At 46.1% G+C, this 17,123-nt stretch overlaps 1 protein-coding gene across 2 annotated transcripts in view; it reads left to right on the top strand.

The window, feature by feature from the left end:
- Positions 1-17,123, top strand: part of LOC147122603 (rod cGMP-specific 3',5'-cyclic phosphodiesterase subunit beta-like) — a 133,614-nt gene that overhangs the window by 67,134 nt on the left and 49,357 nt on the right. Inside the window, exons 14-17 of one of the 2 annotated variants that reach the window (XM_086007509.1) lie at positions 717-826; positions 6,413-6,500; positions 9,040-9,140; positions 12,463-12,555. In XM_086007509.1, coding sequence (XP_085863635.1) covers positions 717-826; positions 6,413-6,500; positions 9,040-9,140; positions 12,463-12,535 — 372 coding nt within the window. In that variant the 3' untranslated portion in view covers positions 12,536-12,555. Of the gene's footprint in view, positions 1-716; positions 827-6,412; positions 6,501-9,039; positions 9,141-12,462; positions 12,556-17,123 lie in introns of those variants that run through there. The other variant, XM_086007500.1, reaches the window with a different exon arrangement.

Raw genomic sequence — 17,123 nt, 5'->3', positions numbered from 1 at the left:
GATTTATTTGCCATATGTAACAAGTACAATGGAATGCTTGTTCCCCGTAGGGACGCGTCAGCTATACATACAGCGCCGCGTTCAGAGTCAATACAATGGCTTCCCGTGGCAGTGGGAGCACGATATCCCTCAGCCGCTCTGTCCTCCTCTTCACTGCGGCCTCCTCCTCACTGTTGCCGGCTCCACGTGTGGTGGCCTGCTTCTCCTGCTCTGGCCACCATGCCCGGCTCCCCTCCTCCCATCCGGACTGCGAGTTACCCGAAATGGAGCTGCCGGCCGACGTGCTGCAGCGTGTCGTGAGTCTGCTGCTGCTGCTCGTTGCGCTGCGCTCCTCTGCCCGACTCGCGAGCACATCGTCGGGATGTTAATGCTCCAATGCGGCCTCCTCTTCACCGTCGCCGGCTCCACGCTCCACGGCCCGGGGCCTACTTCTCTCTCTTCACGGGTCGGCCTCTGGCCGCCATGCTCGGCTCCCCTCCTCCCAGACGTGTAACAGTGCGGCACAACTGAAATCCACCCTGCCATTCCTAATGGCGACGCAGCACCATCACGGTTTTGCAGGCCCATCATTTCTGATTAATATTTAAAAATATATGTTGATCAGTAAATTGCACTGCTCCAATCAGAGAGCTGCTATAAGTTGCATTAACACAGCCTTTCACCTGCGATGTACTGATCAATTGCGCGAGATCTCACAGCTTGCTTTGCATTTGCAGACTGGTAAATTGAAACGCTATTACACAGACCTGGAAGCACTGGCCATGTTAACTGCAGGGTTTTGTCATGATATCGATCACAGAGGGACCAACAACTTGTATCAGATGAAGTAAGTTTTTAATAAACAGAAACCATCCTTCACAATAGCAAAATACTGCAGATGCTGGAAATCTGAAATAACAACAGAAAATGCGGGAAACACTCAGCAAGCCAGGCAGCATCCGTGGAGAGAGAAACAGAGTTAACGTTTCAGGTCTGTGACCCACCATTGATCATGTGAGTCCACCTAAGGCATGTCATCGCAGCTAATTGAAAGGCACATCAAGTGCATGGATTTGGCGTGTCACTGTTACCTTAATGCAGTGGGTTTCTTTGAAGTTGGTATCTCTGGGTGTCTCTGGTAAGATGCCATGATGGAGTTGGTGATGAAGTGGCAGGAATTGTAGATCTGGTAGTGGCAGCAGCTGTACCTCCGGAAATACTCAAGTTGCCTTTGGAGTGACCGACCCTTCTTCCAAGGCTCATCCATGATGTGAAACGCAGAAGAGCTTATTTAACTGTGCACGCATTTACATTGACCTGATAGTATCTGAATGTAAGGCTATTGTAATACGTTGAGAAAGCAGGGGAATCTACCGTTACTTAGGATGGAGCCTTGTCATGCCATCACCAATCTTCAGCTGCCACCTCATCTTCAACCTCACCATCTCCCACAGCCTATCCTGCCCATCTGCCTAATATTTGCTGAGCTTTCTGTTTGTGTGGACTCAGGGGTCGAGAAATTCGGCTCCGTAGCGCCCAGTTTTTCGGCGCTACGGGTGCTGTTTTGTGCCCAAGATGGTGTCCGCACCACGCGCGCACACTTCTGTCGTGGCATGCGCCGGACGCCATTTTGGTGAGGTCACTAGCGTGGGTGGTGGGAGCGTGTGCCGGAAGTATGCAGAGTATGCAGATCGTGACGTCAGTCAATCATTCCGACCTCAAAGCTACAGCTAACATCCTCTCTTAAGCACGCAAAGCTGAACTAACATTCAGCAGCAAGAAGGACACCCCACCAGCACTATTTAAATGATCATCACCTGCTTTCAGGTTAGTTGCTGATTTATTTCTACTGGCTCTTGGTGTTATTTGAAGTTGCTGAAGTCTCCAGGGAGGTGTGGCAGGTTACTTCAAGGCTTCTGCTCAAACCAGTTGCTTCCAGACATGGGTGCAGTAGTTTGTATCCCCCTTGGCCTGCAGCATGATAGGGAGAATGAGCAGAAGCGACACAGATGAGGACAAACTGCTCAAAGAGGGAGCCGGGGGAGAAGGGCTCTCATCAGGAGGCCATATCCACCCAGGGTCTCCAGGGAACAATTCTCCTACCTCGGCCTCAGCGAGGAACAGTGCATGTGACATCTCAGCTTCACCGAGGAGGTGCTCACTAAAATCTGCCACCTGTTGTAGGAGAACTGCAGCCTCAGAGCCGGGCGAGGCCAGCATCGCCAGTGGCCGTGAAGGTGAGCGTGGCCGTGAATTTTATGTTGCGGGCTCCTTCCAGGCTGCACCAGGCAACATTTGCCACATCTCACAGTTCACCATTCACTGTTGCATGAGGGAGGTGACTGAGGCTCTGTATGCAAAGAGAGCTGAATACATTTCATTCTCTGCCAGAGAGAAGCAGGCAGAGCGAGCACATGGCTTTGCCAGGATAGCGGGCTTCCCCATGGTGCAGGGTGCCATTGACTGCACGCATGTTGCTTTGCAGGGGCCGCATGTGAATTCGGAGATGTACCACAACCAGAAGGCATTCTACTCCCTCAGTGTCCAGCTGGTGTGAGACCACACTCAGCGCATCATGCAAGTCAATGCTCGGTATCCTGGCAGCAGCCATGATGCCTTCATTCTGTGGCAGTCCGCTGTACCATCCGCTTTTCAGCCACCACAACAAACCAGAGGGTGGCTACTGGGTGACAAGGGCTATCCACTGACCTCCTGGCTCATGACTCCGATGCGCTACCCAACCACACATGGGCAGCCTGCATATGATGAAAGCCATGGTGCCACACGGAATTTGAACAAATAGACCATTGGTGTCCTTAAACAATGTTTCCACTGCCTGGACCACTCTGGAGGAGCCCTTCAGTACTCGCCAGAGTGCGTCTTAAGATTTGTTGTGGTTTGCTGCATGCTGCACAACTTCACCATCATGAGGGCACAGCCCTTGCCAATAGGTATATAGCAAAGAGCTGAGGAGAAAGAGGAGGAGGAGGAGAAAGGGAGGAGGCAACCAAGACAGCCTCTTTCTGGCCGGGCTGCCCGTGATCAACTGAACCAACTGCTGTACCAGTGAACACAACTTCAATTCCCTGTTCACCCACAGACCCACACCTTCCCTTCCCTCTGTTACAGACCATCACAGTCCTCTTGGGCACAATGCTACAATAAAGCCACCACAAAACAAGCTTTCCAAACCAACTTTATACATCAATCCATCCAATATTACATAACAAAGTCAACTAATCACCCTTGTGCATTCCCTTAGTGCTTCTCTTCCATGTGCCTTTGCCTATCCTAGTGCTCCTATACAGTGCTACCCCAGTGGCTGCAGCATGGCTGATGGAAGGCTGCTGACTTTCAGTGGGGGAAACTGCAGATGGCCTTGGAGGATGACCTTGAGCAGCTCTGGGTCTAGGAGGCCCAGCTTTAGACTGCCCCACCTCGGCATGGGTGGCAGCAGTCTGGGCTGGCTGGCTGACAGGCAACAGCAAGGGCACTGGTGGAGTGGCAGTGGTGGGAGGACAAATGCTGTCATCCCGCGAGAGGCTCGTGCTCCATGGAGCCACTGCCACTCCCCCGGGGCGGCGCCTCAGCAATCCTAGTAATCTGTTGGAGGACAGATTGCTGGACTGCTGTGACACCCTGCCAGCCCCTTTCAACGCTGGTAACCACAGCCACGATGGCAGCAGTCTGAGATTGCGTGGCAGCAAGCTGAGCTTGCATGACTTCAGTGTGAGTTGCCACTGCAATACTCAGACATTGGATGGCTTCTGCTTGTGCTGCAATGGAAGCTGAGACATCGGCCATCAGACGCTGCGTCATGTTTGGGTCCACAAGTGCGCTAATGGATTGGCCATCACGTCCATGCTGGAAAGAACAGGCTCCAAGCTCTGTGCAAAGCCCTGTGCAAGGTTGGTGCCGGACTCCTCCATGCTCCTTGACATTCTCCTCAGGCTTTCTGGCTGTCCTGCCAATGCACCAAGCATTTAATTGTGCATAGCTATCAGCCATCTTCTGTCGGCCGCCCTATCGAAATGCTCATGCGAGTCCTGTGCAGCAGAACTCGTGTGTGACCTCGCCCTCTAGGAGCTGGCACCTGTGCTACCCTTTCTCCCTGCCCTGGCAGCAGCCCACTCATGCCCGGTGTCTGACCACGTGCAGATCCCGCATCTAACCCATCCTCTAAAGTACGCGGCATGTCAGTATCTGAGCTGGTGGCTGCGAGTGTGAAATCGAGTGATGGTGCATCTTTTGCATCACTTCCTTCTTCCTCTTCCACTTCCTGCTCCTCCACCACTGCCTGGCCAGGTTGCAGTTCTTGGCTATCTGAAAGGAGAAAGGAACAAGGGTAGGGTTGCAGTGAGGGGAGGGGATGAAAAGCAGGAAGTGCATACTTACACCATCTCCAGCTTGTAAATCAGAAGAGATTGTGGGATGAAGGCGACGTGGGATGTGAGAAGGAGGATTAGGTACGAGGATACCGTCATCCTGTATTGTTTCAGCCCTGCCACTGGCCACGGGCTCAGCAATGGCCGCTCCACTTATCTCCAGCACCGTCTCTTCCATGCAGGTCAATTCATGCAGGCGCGCCTGTCCACTGCTGTTTAGGTCCTGCTGCCATTGGTTGTGAGCCACCTTGTCCTGCAAGAGAGAGGGAACTGGGTCAGTGAGTGTGGTGCAATGTGTTTGGGTGATGTGCCTGTCATGGTTGAATAGTTGGCAGTGTGTGCAAGCTGTGAGATGTGGGTGTGAGGCTTGTAGCAGTGGTAAGTGTGTGAGGGTGAGGTGAAACTATGAATGTGAGGTCTGAGTTGTGTTTGATTGAGATTGTAGGTAGTTGAGTGATGGGGGTGTGGTGCATTGAGCAGTGTGTGAGGCTAGTGGTGCAGATGGTGGGATATAGCATTTGAAGATGAATTTGCTGACCTTGACCACTCGTGTGAGGTCATTAAACTTCTTCCTGCACTGCATCCAGGTCCTCGGGGCTACACTGCTTGCATTGACAGCAACGGCTATCTGCTCCCATTCCCTTCTCAGCATGTGTCTGGAGGGCTTCCTGGCTCCCTGTGGATAAAGGACACCTCTCCTCCTGTCCACCTCCTCGAGCCTCAAGTGCTGCAAATGAAAATCTGGGAGCCCTCTCTCTGCCATGTTGCAGTATAATCACTCATCCTGTAGGTCACGCATTCCTATACAATGACTCGCAGTACCTGTTGCAGCCAGAATGCACCTTACCTTTAAGAGGTGCCAGCTGGCTTTAAGAAGTGCAGGCTAGCTTTAATTGGTGCTAGCCATGCACAAACTTGGGCCCCCTACTGAGACATACAGCCGCTCAACAGCGCATTTAGTGCTGGGCTGCGTAGGTCCTCTACAACGACTTCCAGTACCTGCTGCAGCCAGAATGCACCTCCCCTTTAAGAGGTGTAGGCTGGCTTTAAGAAGTGCAGGCTAGCTTTAATTGGTGCTAGCCTCGCAAGAATCTGGGCCCCCAGCTGGAGGGTGCAGCCACTCAACAGCGCAATGTAGCACTGGGCTGCATGCTGCTGTCATTTAAATTAACAGGCAGCACAAAGGTTGCATGCTGCCTGCATAGGAATGAACGGGCATAGGGTAGTTGCACATCGTGATGCCTGCACCCGTTTTCGGGCCTTATCAAATTACTAGAGCAGGATTTTCAGTATTGGGATTCTGCTCCAGGTGCAGTTCTCTGTTGGTGGTTGTGTGCCACCTTTTCCTCTTTGGGGACTGAAGGCCATGTTAAAGGGATGCGAGTGGCCTGGTTGATGGTGACTTGTTTCAGTGGGTAGCACTCTCATCTCAGAGTCAGAAGGTTGTGGGTTCAAGTCCCACTCCAGAGACTTGAGCACATCTAGGCTGACATCCCAGTGCAGTACTGAGGGAGTGCTGCGCTGTCGGAGGTGCCGTCTTTCAGATTAGATGTTAAACCGAAGCCCCGTCTGCTCTCTCAGGTGGACATAAAAGATCCCATGGCACCATTTCGAAGAAAAGCAGGGGAGTTAACTCCGGTGTCCCGGCCAATATTTATCCATCAATCAACATCACTAAAACAGATTATCTGGCCATTATCACATTGCTGTTTGTAGGAGCTTGCTGTGCGCAAATTAGCTGCCGCGTTTAATACATTACAACAGTGACTACACTTCAAAAAAAAAGTACTTCATTGGCTGTAATGCGCTTTGGAACATCCTGAGGTCATGAAAGGCGCTATATAAATGCAAGTCTTTCTTTCTATTTGCACTTATTATAGACATTAAACCCATTTTTGCTTATATCTACTTTTGACATAATTATTGAACTGAGGACAATATGGCCCCTGGATTCACATGCTTATTTTGTTCAGTTTCTCTGAAAATTTACTGTTGTCTGAGATAACAAGCAACCCACTATTTGTAATTGTTAATTTATTTGTTACCAGATCCCAGCACCCACTGGCAAAACTTCATGGCTCTTCGATTATGGAACGTCACCACTTGGAGTTTAGCAAAACTTTACTCGCTGACGAGGTGAGGTTTTGAATTATGTGGGCGTCTGTGATTAGCTGGAGCCCTCTTACTAATCCCAGCACTATGATGGGCTGATAAACACAATCAAAGACTTGAGCCAGAAAGAAAGCTTAGCGTGAAATAAAACAGAACACAGTTAAGAGAGGCTGGGGGTGAAATTCATCTTGGTCAGTAAAACAAATTGGGCGATGGGGCCTTGGCAGCCCCTTTTACACCTCGCCCTGTTTTCTTTTCCATTGACTTCAAGACGAATTTCACCCATGTTAACTCCAAGAGGGAAAATAAAAAGTGAAAAACTGAGGGAACTGAAGAAATATTATAAAACAGTTGAGAATATATAAATGGGGATAAAAATAAAAGCACAAATGCTGGAAATGTGAAATACAAACAGAAAATAGAAACATAGGAACACAGGAGCAGGAATAGGCCATTCAGCCCCTCGAGCCTGTTCCGCCATTCAATGAGATCATGGCTGATCTGCGACCTAACTCCATATACCCGCCTTTGGCCCATATCCCTTAATACTTTTGGTTAACAAAACTCTATCAATCTCAGACTTAAAATTAGCAATTGATCTAGCTTCAATTGCCATTTGCAGATGAGAATTCCAAACTTCTACCACCCTTTGTGTGTAGAAGTGTTTCCTAATTTCACTCATGAAAGGTCTGGCTCTAATTTTTAGACTATGCTCCCTAGTCCTAGAATTCCCAACCAGTGGAAATAGTTTCTCCCTATCTACCCTATCTGTTCCCCTTAATATCTTGAAAACTTAGATCAGATCACCCCTTAACCTTCTAAATTCCAGGGAATACAACCCTACTTTGTGTAATCTTGTAAATGTTACATGGGCACTACAGATTGGTCAGCTTCTGAATGCAAAAGACAGATTAATGTCTTGGGTATTACTCTTCTTCAGCACTGTTCTGAGAGTGAATTACTGGATGAGAAGCAAGATCTGGCCTGTCTGTCTGCCAATGCAAGTGTTTTAGGGCTTTCCGTGATACTAGTCACAGCCTCACTGGAATCCAGGCAACCACGGTGAAGGTTCAAGGCTCATTGTGCAGGAACCCACCAGGTTGAAAAGCTTAAAGGAGAGGATGAGGCAAATCAGGAAGTTTAATTCGATGATGCAAAACTTAATTTTTTAACGTGAAATTTACAGGGGGAAAAAAAGACTAAAGGGGCAATTTTATCCCTGCCCACTTGGCGGAAATCGGGCAGGAGACTGTCCCACCGACGTCCTGCTCCCTTCCCACTGTCTTTTATTTTAACCCGCTCTTCTGAGCAGGCGGCATGGAAACGCGCCTGAAACCGGCAGGATCTTTCTTTAAATATGCAAATATGCGGAATGACATCGTCTGGGGCTTTATAGAGTGTTAAGCATCATTGAGGGGAAAAGGAGTGATTGGCACAAAAGGAGTCAACAGAACTTCTTGGAGGTTAAGGAGTGTTTGTGCACTAAGCATAGGATGGAGGATTTTGAATTAATTGTGACATGAAACAGAAATCGCTGGGCATTGGTTTGGCCTTTCAAAAATTGGGGACAATAATGAATATGATCTTAAATGGCTTGTGCTATATTCCTAACTTGAGAAACACGTTACGTTTGTTGCTACTCATCAAATTGCAAATCAATTCTTTTTGTCCCTCATGCAGTTTTATGTAATTTGCTTCCCACCTTTTAGATTCTCCGCCAATGTCCCCTCTCATTTTTTATTTCCATGCGCGGTCCCTTTAAATTTGTTGCTCAATATCTTCCGGCAGCAGCAGCTTGTGAGCAGCCTGCGCGGGACCTCCTGATTAATGCACGGCCGTTCACCTTGGGGGAACATTGTCCTCCACAACACTCACCATTTTCACATGCGGGAGAGTGCACGGACAACCGGTCTACAGAGCTCAGCCAGCAAAGCTCTTGAACCACTGCGAGGAGATGCATGAGAATGGCAGAGATCAACTCTCTGTGATTATTCTCTTCCATCGATTGGCTCAGTTGAGAGCAGGTGCCAAGTTGAAGCCACATTGCAGGGCGTGAGCACATATTCTGGCCTGAAACTTCAATGCAGTTACTGAAGGAGTGCTGCATTGTCAGAGGCGTTGTCCTTCAGGTGGAACATTGAATGGTTGCTTCTAATGACTACTAGCAGAAGAGCAGAAAGTAGTCTTGGCTAAAATTCCTCCCTTAACCAACACCACCATAAATGAATTGGTCATTCATCTCATTTCTGTGGGTGGGATTTGCTGTGTGCAAAATGGCTGCTGCAGCCAACCACATAAGAGCCTTGACTGCCCTTCACATCAACTGATTGTATGTGAAGGGCTTGAGGATGTCCTGAGAAATGTGATAATTGTTATATAAATGCATGTTTCCATACTCCCTCCCTCACTGTAAAGAAAAGCTTCACTTTGACTGCTACCTTGTCCCCTCCCTAACAGCATATCTAAGAGCGGATACTTTCTGCATGGAGAACCACAGGTGCAGTGCTGTTCTACAGCATCACCGGGCAACCATCTTAACTCTGTCTTGTTCGTTCTCTTCCAGGGTTTGAACATTTACCAGAACTTGAACAGGAGGCAGTACGAACATGTCTTCCATCTGATGGATATTGCTATCGTTGCTACCGACTTGGCGCTCTATTTTAAGTAAGGGACAGTAAGTCTCCTTAACTGAGGGGTAGTTTTATTATTCTTTGAGTACACACAAGGTACAGAAAGAGCAGAAAATGAGGTTAAGCACAAAGACCTTTTTGAAGAACCAAGTTCATATGAGATCTGGAGAAAAATTATTGTTTTGCTACATGGGTTTGAATTCTTCATTTGGACAGCAATAGGTTTGAGTTCACATCACACAATCAACCCAATCCCAGTGGGCAGGCCCTTCGCTGGGGGAGGGGGAGGGGAGGGGGCGGGAGGGGTGATGTGGTGGGGGAGGGGGGTACGAAGTTGGAAGGTTACCTCCTATGGCCACACTTAATGAGCACAAATTCAAAAGTATCTTGACAAGCTTGATCAGTGGGCAGAGAAATGGCAGGTGCAATTTAATATGAATGTAGGATTATGAAATTTGGCAGAGAGAAGGTTGATGTGGAGCATGTGCTATATGGGAATGTACTTGAGGTAATGGAGCAGGAGGGAGATCTTGGGGTTTTAGTGAAAAGGTCACTGGAACCAGCAGCACAATGTTCCCAGAATTTTAAAAAAGCAAACAGAATGTTGGAATTCACAGCAAGGGGTATAACATATAAATCCGGAGAGGTCATGTTAAAGCTGTATCTGGGCCTAGTGAGACCACACCTGGAGTACTGCATACAGTTTTGCTTTCCTTATTTCATAAAGGATATTCAGTTATTGGAGGGGGGGCAAGGGAGGATATTCAGTTATTGGAGGGGGGACAGAGAAGGATATTCAGTGATTGGAGGGAGTAAAGAGAAGGATATTCAGTTATTGTTGGGGGTAAAGAGAAGGATATTCAGTTATGGGAGGTGCACAGAGAAGATATTCAGTTATTGTTGGGGTAGTACAGAGAAGGATATTCAGTTATTGGAGGGGGACAGAGAAGGATATTCACTTATTGGAGGGGGTACAGAGAAGGATATTCAATTATTGGAGGGGTACAGGGAAGGATATTCAGTTATTGGAGGGGTACAGAGAAGGATATTCAGTTATTTGTGGGGACAGAGAAGGATATTCCGTTATTGGAGGGGAACAGAGAAGGATATTCACTTATTGGAGGGGGACAGAGAAGGATATTCAGTTATTTGAGGGAGTACAGAGAAAGATATTCAGTTATTGGAGGGGGACAGAGAAGGATATTCAGTTATTTGAGGGAGTACAGAGAAAGATATTCAGTTATTGGAGGGGGACAGAGAAGGATATTCAGTTATTGGAGGGGGGACAGAGGAGGATATTCAGTTATTGGAAGGGGACAGAGAAGCATATTCAGTTATTGGAGGGGGACAGAGAAGGATATTCACTTATTGGAGGGAGTACAGAGAAGGATATTCAGTTACTGGAAGGATATTCAGTTATTGGAGGGGGTACAGAGAAGGATATTCAGTCATTGGAGGGAGACAGAGAAGGATATTCAGTTTTTGGAGGGGGATAGAGAAGGATATTCAGTTATTGGAGGAGGACAGAGAAGGATATTCAGTTATTGGAGGGGGTACAGAGAAGGATATTCAGTCATTGGAAGGGGGACAGAGAAGAATATTCAGTTATTGGAGGGGGACAGAGAAGGATATTCCGTTATTGGAGGGGGACAGAGAAGGATATTCAGTTATTGGTGGGGGTACAGATCAGGATATTCAGTTATTGGAGGGGGACAGAGAAGGATATTCCGTTATTGGAGGGGGACAGAGAAGGATATTCAGTTATTGGTGGGGGTACAGATCAGGATATTCAGTTATTGGAGTGGGGATAAGGAAGAATATTCAGTTATTGGAGGGGTATAGAGAAGGATGTTCAGTTATTGGAGGGGGACAGAGAAGGATATTCAGTTAATGGAGGGAGTACAGAGAAGGATATTCAGTTATTGAAGGGGGGCAGAGAAGGATATTCAGTTATTGGAGGGGTATAGAGAAGGATGTTCAGTTATTGGAGGTGGACAGAGAAGGATATTCAGCTATTGTAGGGAGTACATAGAAGGATATTCAGTCCTGCCGCGGTCTCCATTTTGTAGGAATTATTAGCGGGGTTGGGGTTATTGTCTCTGGCCTGTCAGAAGCCTCTGAGCTGCTACAGGGACCCCCGTGCAGTTTCGAATCGCTCCCCTATTCCTGGTTCTGACCGCCGGACTTATTCGGCAGCGATGTAGACAGAAAAAAACGTTACTCGTGGTTGGGTGCAAAGCAGACCAGTATTTATTGAAACAAAAAGGAAGAAACAACTTAAAAATAATCAATACAACACACTTATGCCTGGTACAGCACGTTTGCTTAACACAACATTGTTACTTCAATATAGCACTTTTAATACAGCACAATTGGTGTCCGCTACAGCACTTTTCTGCTCAGTGCAACACTGTTACTTCAATACAGCACTTTTAATACAGCACACTTAGTGTCCACTACAGCACTTTTCTGCTTAGTGCAACACTTACTTAAATAGCGGAGGAGAAAACGGACACAACGAGGGAAAATTGACTAAAATTACAGTTTTAACAAAATTCCCCTTAATTCCCACCCCTATACCTATTCTAAGTTGCCTTGTAATGGGCCAGAAAGTGTATGCTCACCAATGAACGCCTGCCCCGTGCCCTTGCGGTCTTAGATTTTTCACCACCCCGAAAATGGAAATACCCCAGTGTTTAAAAGTAACTGCTGGTATTCCACTCCCTTGGGCGGGCTCCCGAGTTGTAGATGAGGCTGCAGAGAGAGAGAGAGATGGCTTCTTGAGAAGCTATCTTATACCCCATTTGGGGCCGAAATCTTCCCGCCCAAATCCGGATGTATCTGGGCTGAATAAAGGGGATGCAAACTGTCCCCATTGACTGTGATGGGGTTTGGATGAATTAACCATTTCCCTTATGATGGGTTTTTGAATGTATGATGGGTTTTTGAATGTAACCCCATTCATCGTGATGGGTTTGAATAGAGCAGTCTTGGTTTGAAAAAAACATGTCTATTTCCTTAATTGCTGAGTAAACAGCCCTGGATGTTAATGTAAACAATCTGATTGTCCTGTGGTCATGCCCAACCGCAATTGATTGGCAGTCTCAAGTGGTTAATCCTTTGTGTGAACATTGTAGACTTTCTGTAAACAAACATCAATTGTCCTGCAGGAAACTCCCCGAACGGCCTTTGATTGACAGTTTAAATACTCCACTGCTTCAGGGCTGGGGTTTTTTCTAAATCCTTTGTCAGCCATCTTTGACTTTCACTTTTCATATGCACACAGACTGTGTGTTGTCTTCTGCCATGAGGTCGGACAGCCATCTTTGATTATCCTTTTTCATATACACACACAGGCTGTCTTTCAAGTCATTTTGTCAGCCGTACTTTGAACAGAGACTGTCTTTTGTCTTCTGCCACGAGGTCTGATGGCCATTTTGATCCCTGGATTTTTAAAGGTATATTCTACCCAGGTATTCTTTAATCAAAAATAAATCTTTGGAACTGTAGAAAATTTTGAAATTATTGCAAAATCTTACAACTGAAGGGGGACAGAGAAGGATATTCAGTTCTTGGAGGGGTTACACAGAAGGATATTCAGTTATTGGAGGGAGTACAGAGAAGGATATTCACTATTGGAAGGGGACAGAGAAGGATATTCAGTTATTGGAGGGGGACAGAGAAGGATATTCAGTTATTGGAGGGGGACAGAGAAGGATATTCAGTTATTGGAGGGAGTACAGAGAAGGATATTCAGTTATTGGAGGGGTACAGAGAAGGATATTCAGCTATTGGAGGGGTATAGAGAAGGATATTCACTTATTGGAAGGAGTACAGAGAAGGATATTCAGTTATTGGAGGCAGTACAGAGAAGGATATTCAGTTATTGGAGGGAGTACAGAGAAGGATATTCAGTTATTGGAAGGGGACGGAGAAGGATATTCAGTTATTGGAGGGGGACAGAGAAGGATATTCAGTTATTGGAGGGGGACAGAGAAGGATATTCCGCTATTGGAGGGAGTACAGAGTGGGATATTTAGTTATTGAAGGGGGGACAGAGAAGGATATTCAGTTATTGGAGGGGTACAGATAAGGATATTCAGTTATTGGAGGGGGACAGAGAAGGATATTCAGTTATTGGAGGGGGACAGAGAATGATATTCAGTTATTGGAGGGGGACAGAGAAGGATATTCAGTTTTTGGAGGGGTGCAGAGAAGGATATTCACTTATTGGAGGGGGACAGAGAAGGATATTCAGTTATTTGAGGGAGTACAGAAAAAGATATTCAGTTATTCGAGGGGGACAGAGAAGGATATTCAGTTATTGGAGGGGGACAGAGAAGGATATTCAGCTATTGGAGGGGGACAGAGAAGGATATTGAGTTATTGGAGGGGGACAGAGAAGGATATTCAGTTTTTGGAGGGGTGCAGAGAAGGATATTCACTTATTGGAGGGGGACAGAGAAGGATATTCAGTTATTTGAGGGAGTACAGAGAAAGATATTCAGTTATTCGAGGGGGACAGAGAAGGATATTCAGTTATTGGAGGGGGGACAGAGAAGGATATTCAGTTATTGGAAGGGGACAGAGAAGGATATTCAGTTATTGGAGGGGGGACAGAGAAGGATATATAGTTATTGGAGGGGTTACAGAGAAGGATATTCAGTCATTGGAGGGGGACAGAGAAGGATTTTCAGTTTTTGGAGGGGGTACAGAGAAGGATATTCAGTCATTGCAGGGGGACAGAAAAGGATATTCAGTTATTGGGGGGACAGAGAAGGAGATTCAGTTATTCGAGGTAGTACAGAAAAGGATATTCAGTTATTGGAGGGGAATAGAGAAGGATATTCCATTATTGGAGGGGGACAGAGAAAGATATTCAGTTATTGGAGGGGGTACAGATCAGGATATTCAGTTATTGGAGTGGGGATAGAGAAGAATATTCAGTTATTGGAGGGGTATAGAGAAGGATGTTCAGTAATTGGAGGGGGACAGAGAAGGATATTCAGTTAACTGAGGGAGTACAGAGAAGGATATTCAGTTATTGAAGGGGGGCAGAGAAGGATATTCAGTTATTGGAGGGAGTACAGAGAAGGATATTCAGTTATTGGAAGTGCACAGAGAAGGATATTCAGTTATTGGAGGGAGTACATAGAAGGATATACAGTCCTGCCGTGGTCGCCATTTTGTAGGAATTATTCGCGGGTTTGGGGTTATTGTCTCTGGCCAGTCGGAAGCCTCTGAGCTGCTCCAGGGACCCCGTGTGGTTTCGAATCACTCACTTATTCCTGGTTCTAACCGCCGGACTTATTCGGTAGCGATGTAGACAGAAAAAAAGTTACTCGTGGTTGGGTGCAAAACAGATCAGTATTTATTGAAACAAAAAGAAAGAAACAACTTAAAAATAATCGATACAACACACTATGCCTGGTACAGCACTTTTGCTTAACACAACACTGTTACTTCAATACAGCACTGTTAATACAGCACACTTGGTGTCCACTACAGCACTTTTCTGCTTAGTGCAACACTGTTACTTAAATACAGCACTTTTAATACAGCACACTTAGTGTCCACTACAGCACTTTTCTGTTTGGTGCAACACTGTTACTTAAATAGCAGAGGAGAAAACGGACACAACGAGGGAAAATTGACTAAAATTACAGTTTTAACAAAATTCCCCTTAATTCCCACCCCTATACCTATTCTAAGTTGCCTTGTAATGGGCCAGAAAGTGTATGCGCACCAATGAATGCCTGCCCCGTGCCCTTGCAGTCTTAGATTCTTCACCACCCCAAAAATGGAAATACCCCAGTGTTTAAAAGTAACTGCTGGTATTACACTCCCTTGGGCGCGCTCCCGAGTTGTAGATGGGGCACGGAAGTGAGGCTGCAGAGAGAGAGAGAGATGGCTTCTTGAGAAGCTATCTTATACCCAATTTGGGGCCGAAATCTTCCCGCCCAAATCCGGATGTATCTGGGCTGAACAAAGGGGATGCAAACTGTCCCCATTGACTGTGATGGGGTTTGGATGAATTAACCATTTCCCTTATGGTGGGTTTTTGAATGTATGATGGGTTTTTGAATGTAACCCCATTCATCGTGATGGGTTTGAATAGAGCTGTCTTGGTTTGAAAAAAACATGTCTATTTCCTTAATTGCTGAGTAAACAGCCCTGGATGTTAATGTAAACAATCTGATTGTCCTGTGGTCATGCCCAACCGCAATTGATTGGCAGTCTCAAGTGGTTAATCCTTTGTGTGAACATTGTAGACTTTCTGTAAACAAACATCAATTGTCCTGCAGGAAACTCCCCGAACGGCCTTTGATTGACAGTTTAAATACTCCACTGCTTCAGGGCTGGGGTTTTTTCTAAATCCTTTGTCAGCCATCTTTGACTTTCACTTTTCATATGCACACAGACTGTGTGTTGTCTTCTGCCATGAGGTCGGACAGCCATCTTTGATTATCCTTTTTCATATACACACACAGGCTGTCTTTCAAGTCATTTTGTCAGCCGTACTTTGAACAGAGACTGTCTTTTGTCTTCTGCCACGAGGTCTGATGGCCATTTTGATCCCTGGATTTTTAAAGGTATATTCTACCCAGGTATTCTTTAATCAAAAATAAATCTTTGGAACTGTAGAAAATTTTGAAATTATTGCGAAATCTTACAACTGAAGGGGGACAGAGAAGGATATTCAGTTCTTGGAGGGGTTACACAGAAGGATATTCAGTTATTGGAGGGAGTACAGAGAAGGATATTCACTATTGGAAGGGGACAGAGAAGGATATTCAGTTATTGGAGGGGGACAGAGAAGGATATTCAGTTATTGGAGGGGGACAGAGAAGGATATTCAGTTATTGGAGGGAGTACAGAGAAGGATATTCAGTTATTGGAGGGGTACAGAGAAGGATATTCAGCTATTGGAGGGGTATAGAGAAGGATATTCACTTATTGGAAGGAGTACAGAGAAGGATATTCAGTTATTGGAGGCAGTACAGAGAAGGATATTCAGTTATTGGAGGGAGTACAGAGAAGGATATTCAGTTATTGGAAGGGGACGGAGAAGGATATTCAGTTATTGGAGGGGGACAGAGAAGGATATTCAGTTATTGGAGGGGGACAGAGAAGGATATTCCGCTATTGGAGGGAGTACAGAGTGGGATATTTAGTTATTGAAGGGGGGACAGAGAAGGATATTCAGTTATTGGAGGGGTACAGATAAGGATATTCAGTTATTGGAGGGGGACAGAGAAGGATATTCAGTTATTGGAGGGGGACAGAGAATGATATTCAGTTATTGGAGGAGGACAGAGAAGGATATTCAGTTTTTGGAGGGGTGCAGAGAAGGATATTCACTTATTGGAGGGGGACAGAGAAGGATATTCAGTTATTTGAGGGAGTACAGAAAAAGATATTCAGTTATTCGAGGGGGACAGAGAAGGATATTCAGTTATTGGAGGGGGACAGAGAAGGATATTCAGCTATTGGAGGGGGACAGAGAAGGATATTCAGTTATTGGAGGGGGACAGAGAAGGATATTCAGTTTTTGGAGGGGTGCAGAGAAGGATATTCACTTATTGGAGGGGGACAGAGAAGGATATTCAGTTATTTGAGGGAGTACAGAGAAAGATATTCAGTTATTCGAGGGGGACAGAGAAGGATATTCAGTTATTGGAGGGGGGACAGAGAAGGATATTCAGTTATTGGAAGGGGACAGAGAAGGATATTCAGTTATTGGAGGGGGGACAGAGAAGGATATATAGTTATTGGAGGGGTTACAGAGAAGGATATTCAGTCATTGGAGGGGGACAGAGAAGGATTTTCAGTTTTTGGAGGGGGTACAGAGAAGGATATTCAGTCATTGCAGGGGGACAGAAAAGGATATTCAGTTATTGGGGGGACAGAGAAGGAGATTCAGTTATTCGAGGTAGTACAGAAAAGGATATTCAGTTATTGGAGGGGAATAGAGAAGGATATTCCATTATTGGAGGGGGACAGAGAAAGATATTCA

Source organism: Somniosus microcephalus, chromosome 2 (genome assembly GCF_052327205.1).
Source record: "Somniosus microcephalus isolate GS21.2 chromosome 2, FLI_Smic_1.0, whole genome shotgun sequence".
Classification (NCBI taxonomy): domain Eukaryota; kingdom Metazoa; phylum Chordata; class Chondrichthyes; order Squaliformes; family Somniosidae; genus Somniosus; species Somniosus microcephalus.
Note: the sequence above shows the minus strand (reverse complement) of the source record. Positions and strands in the feature narration are given on the sequence as shown.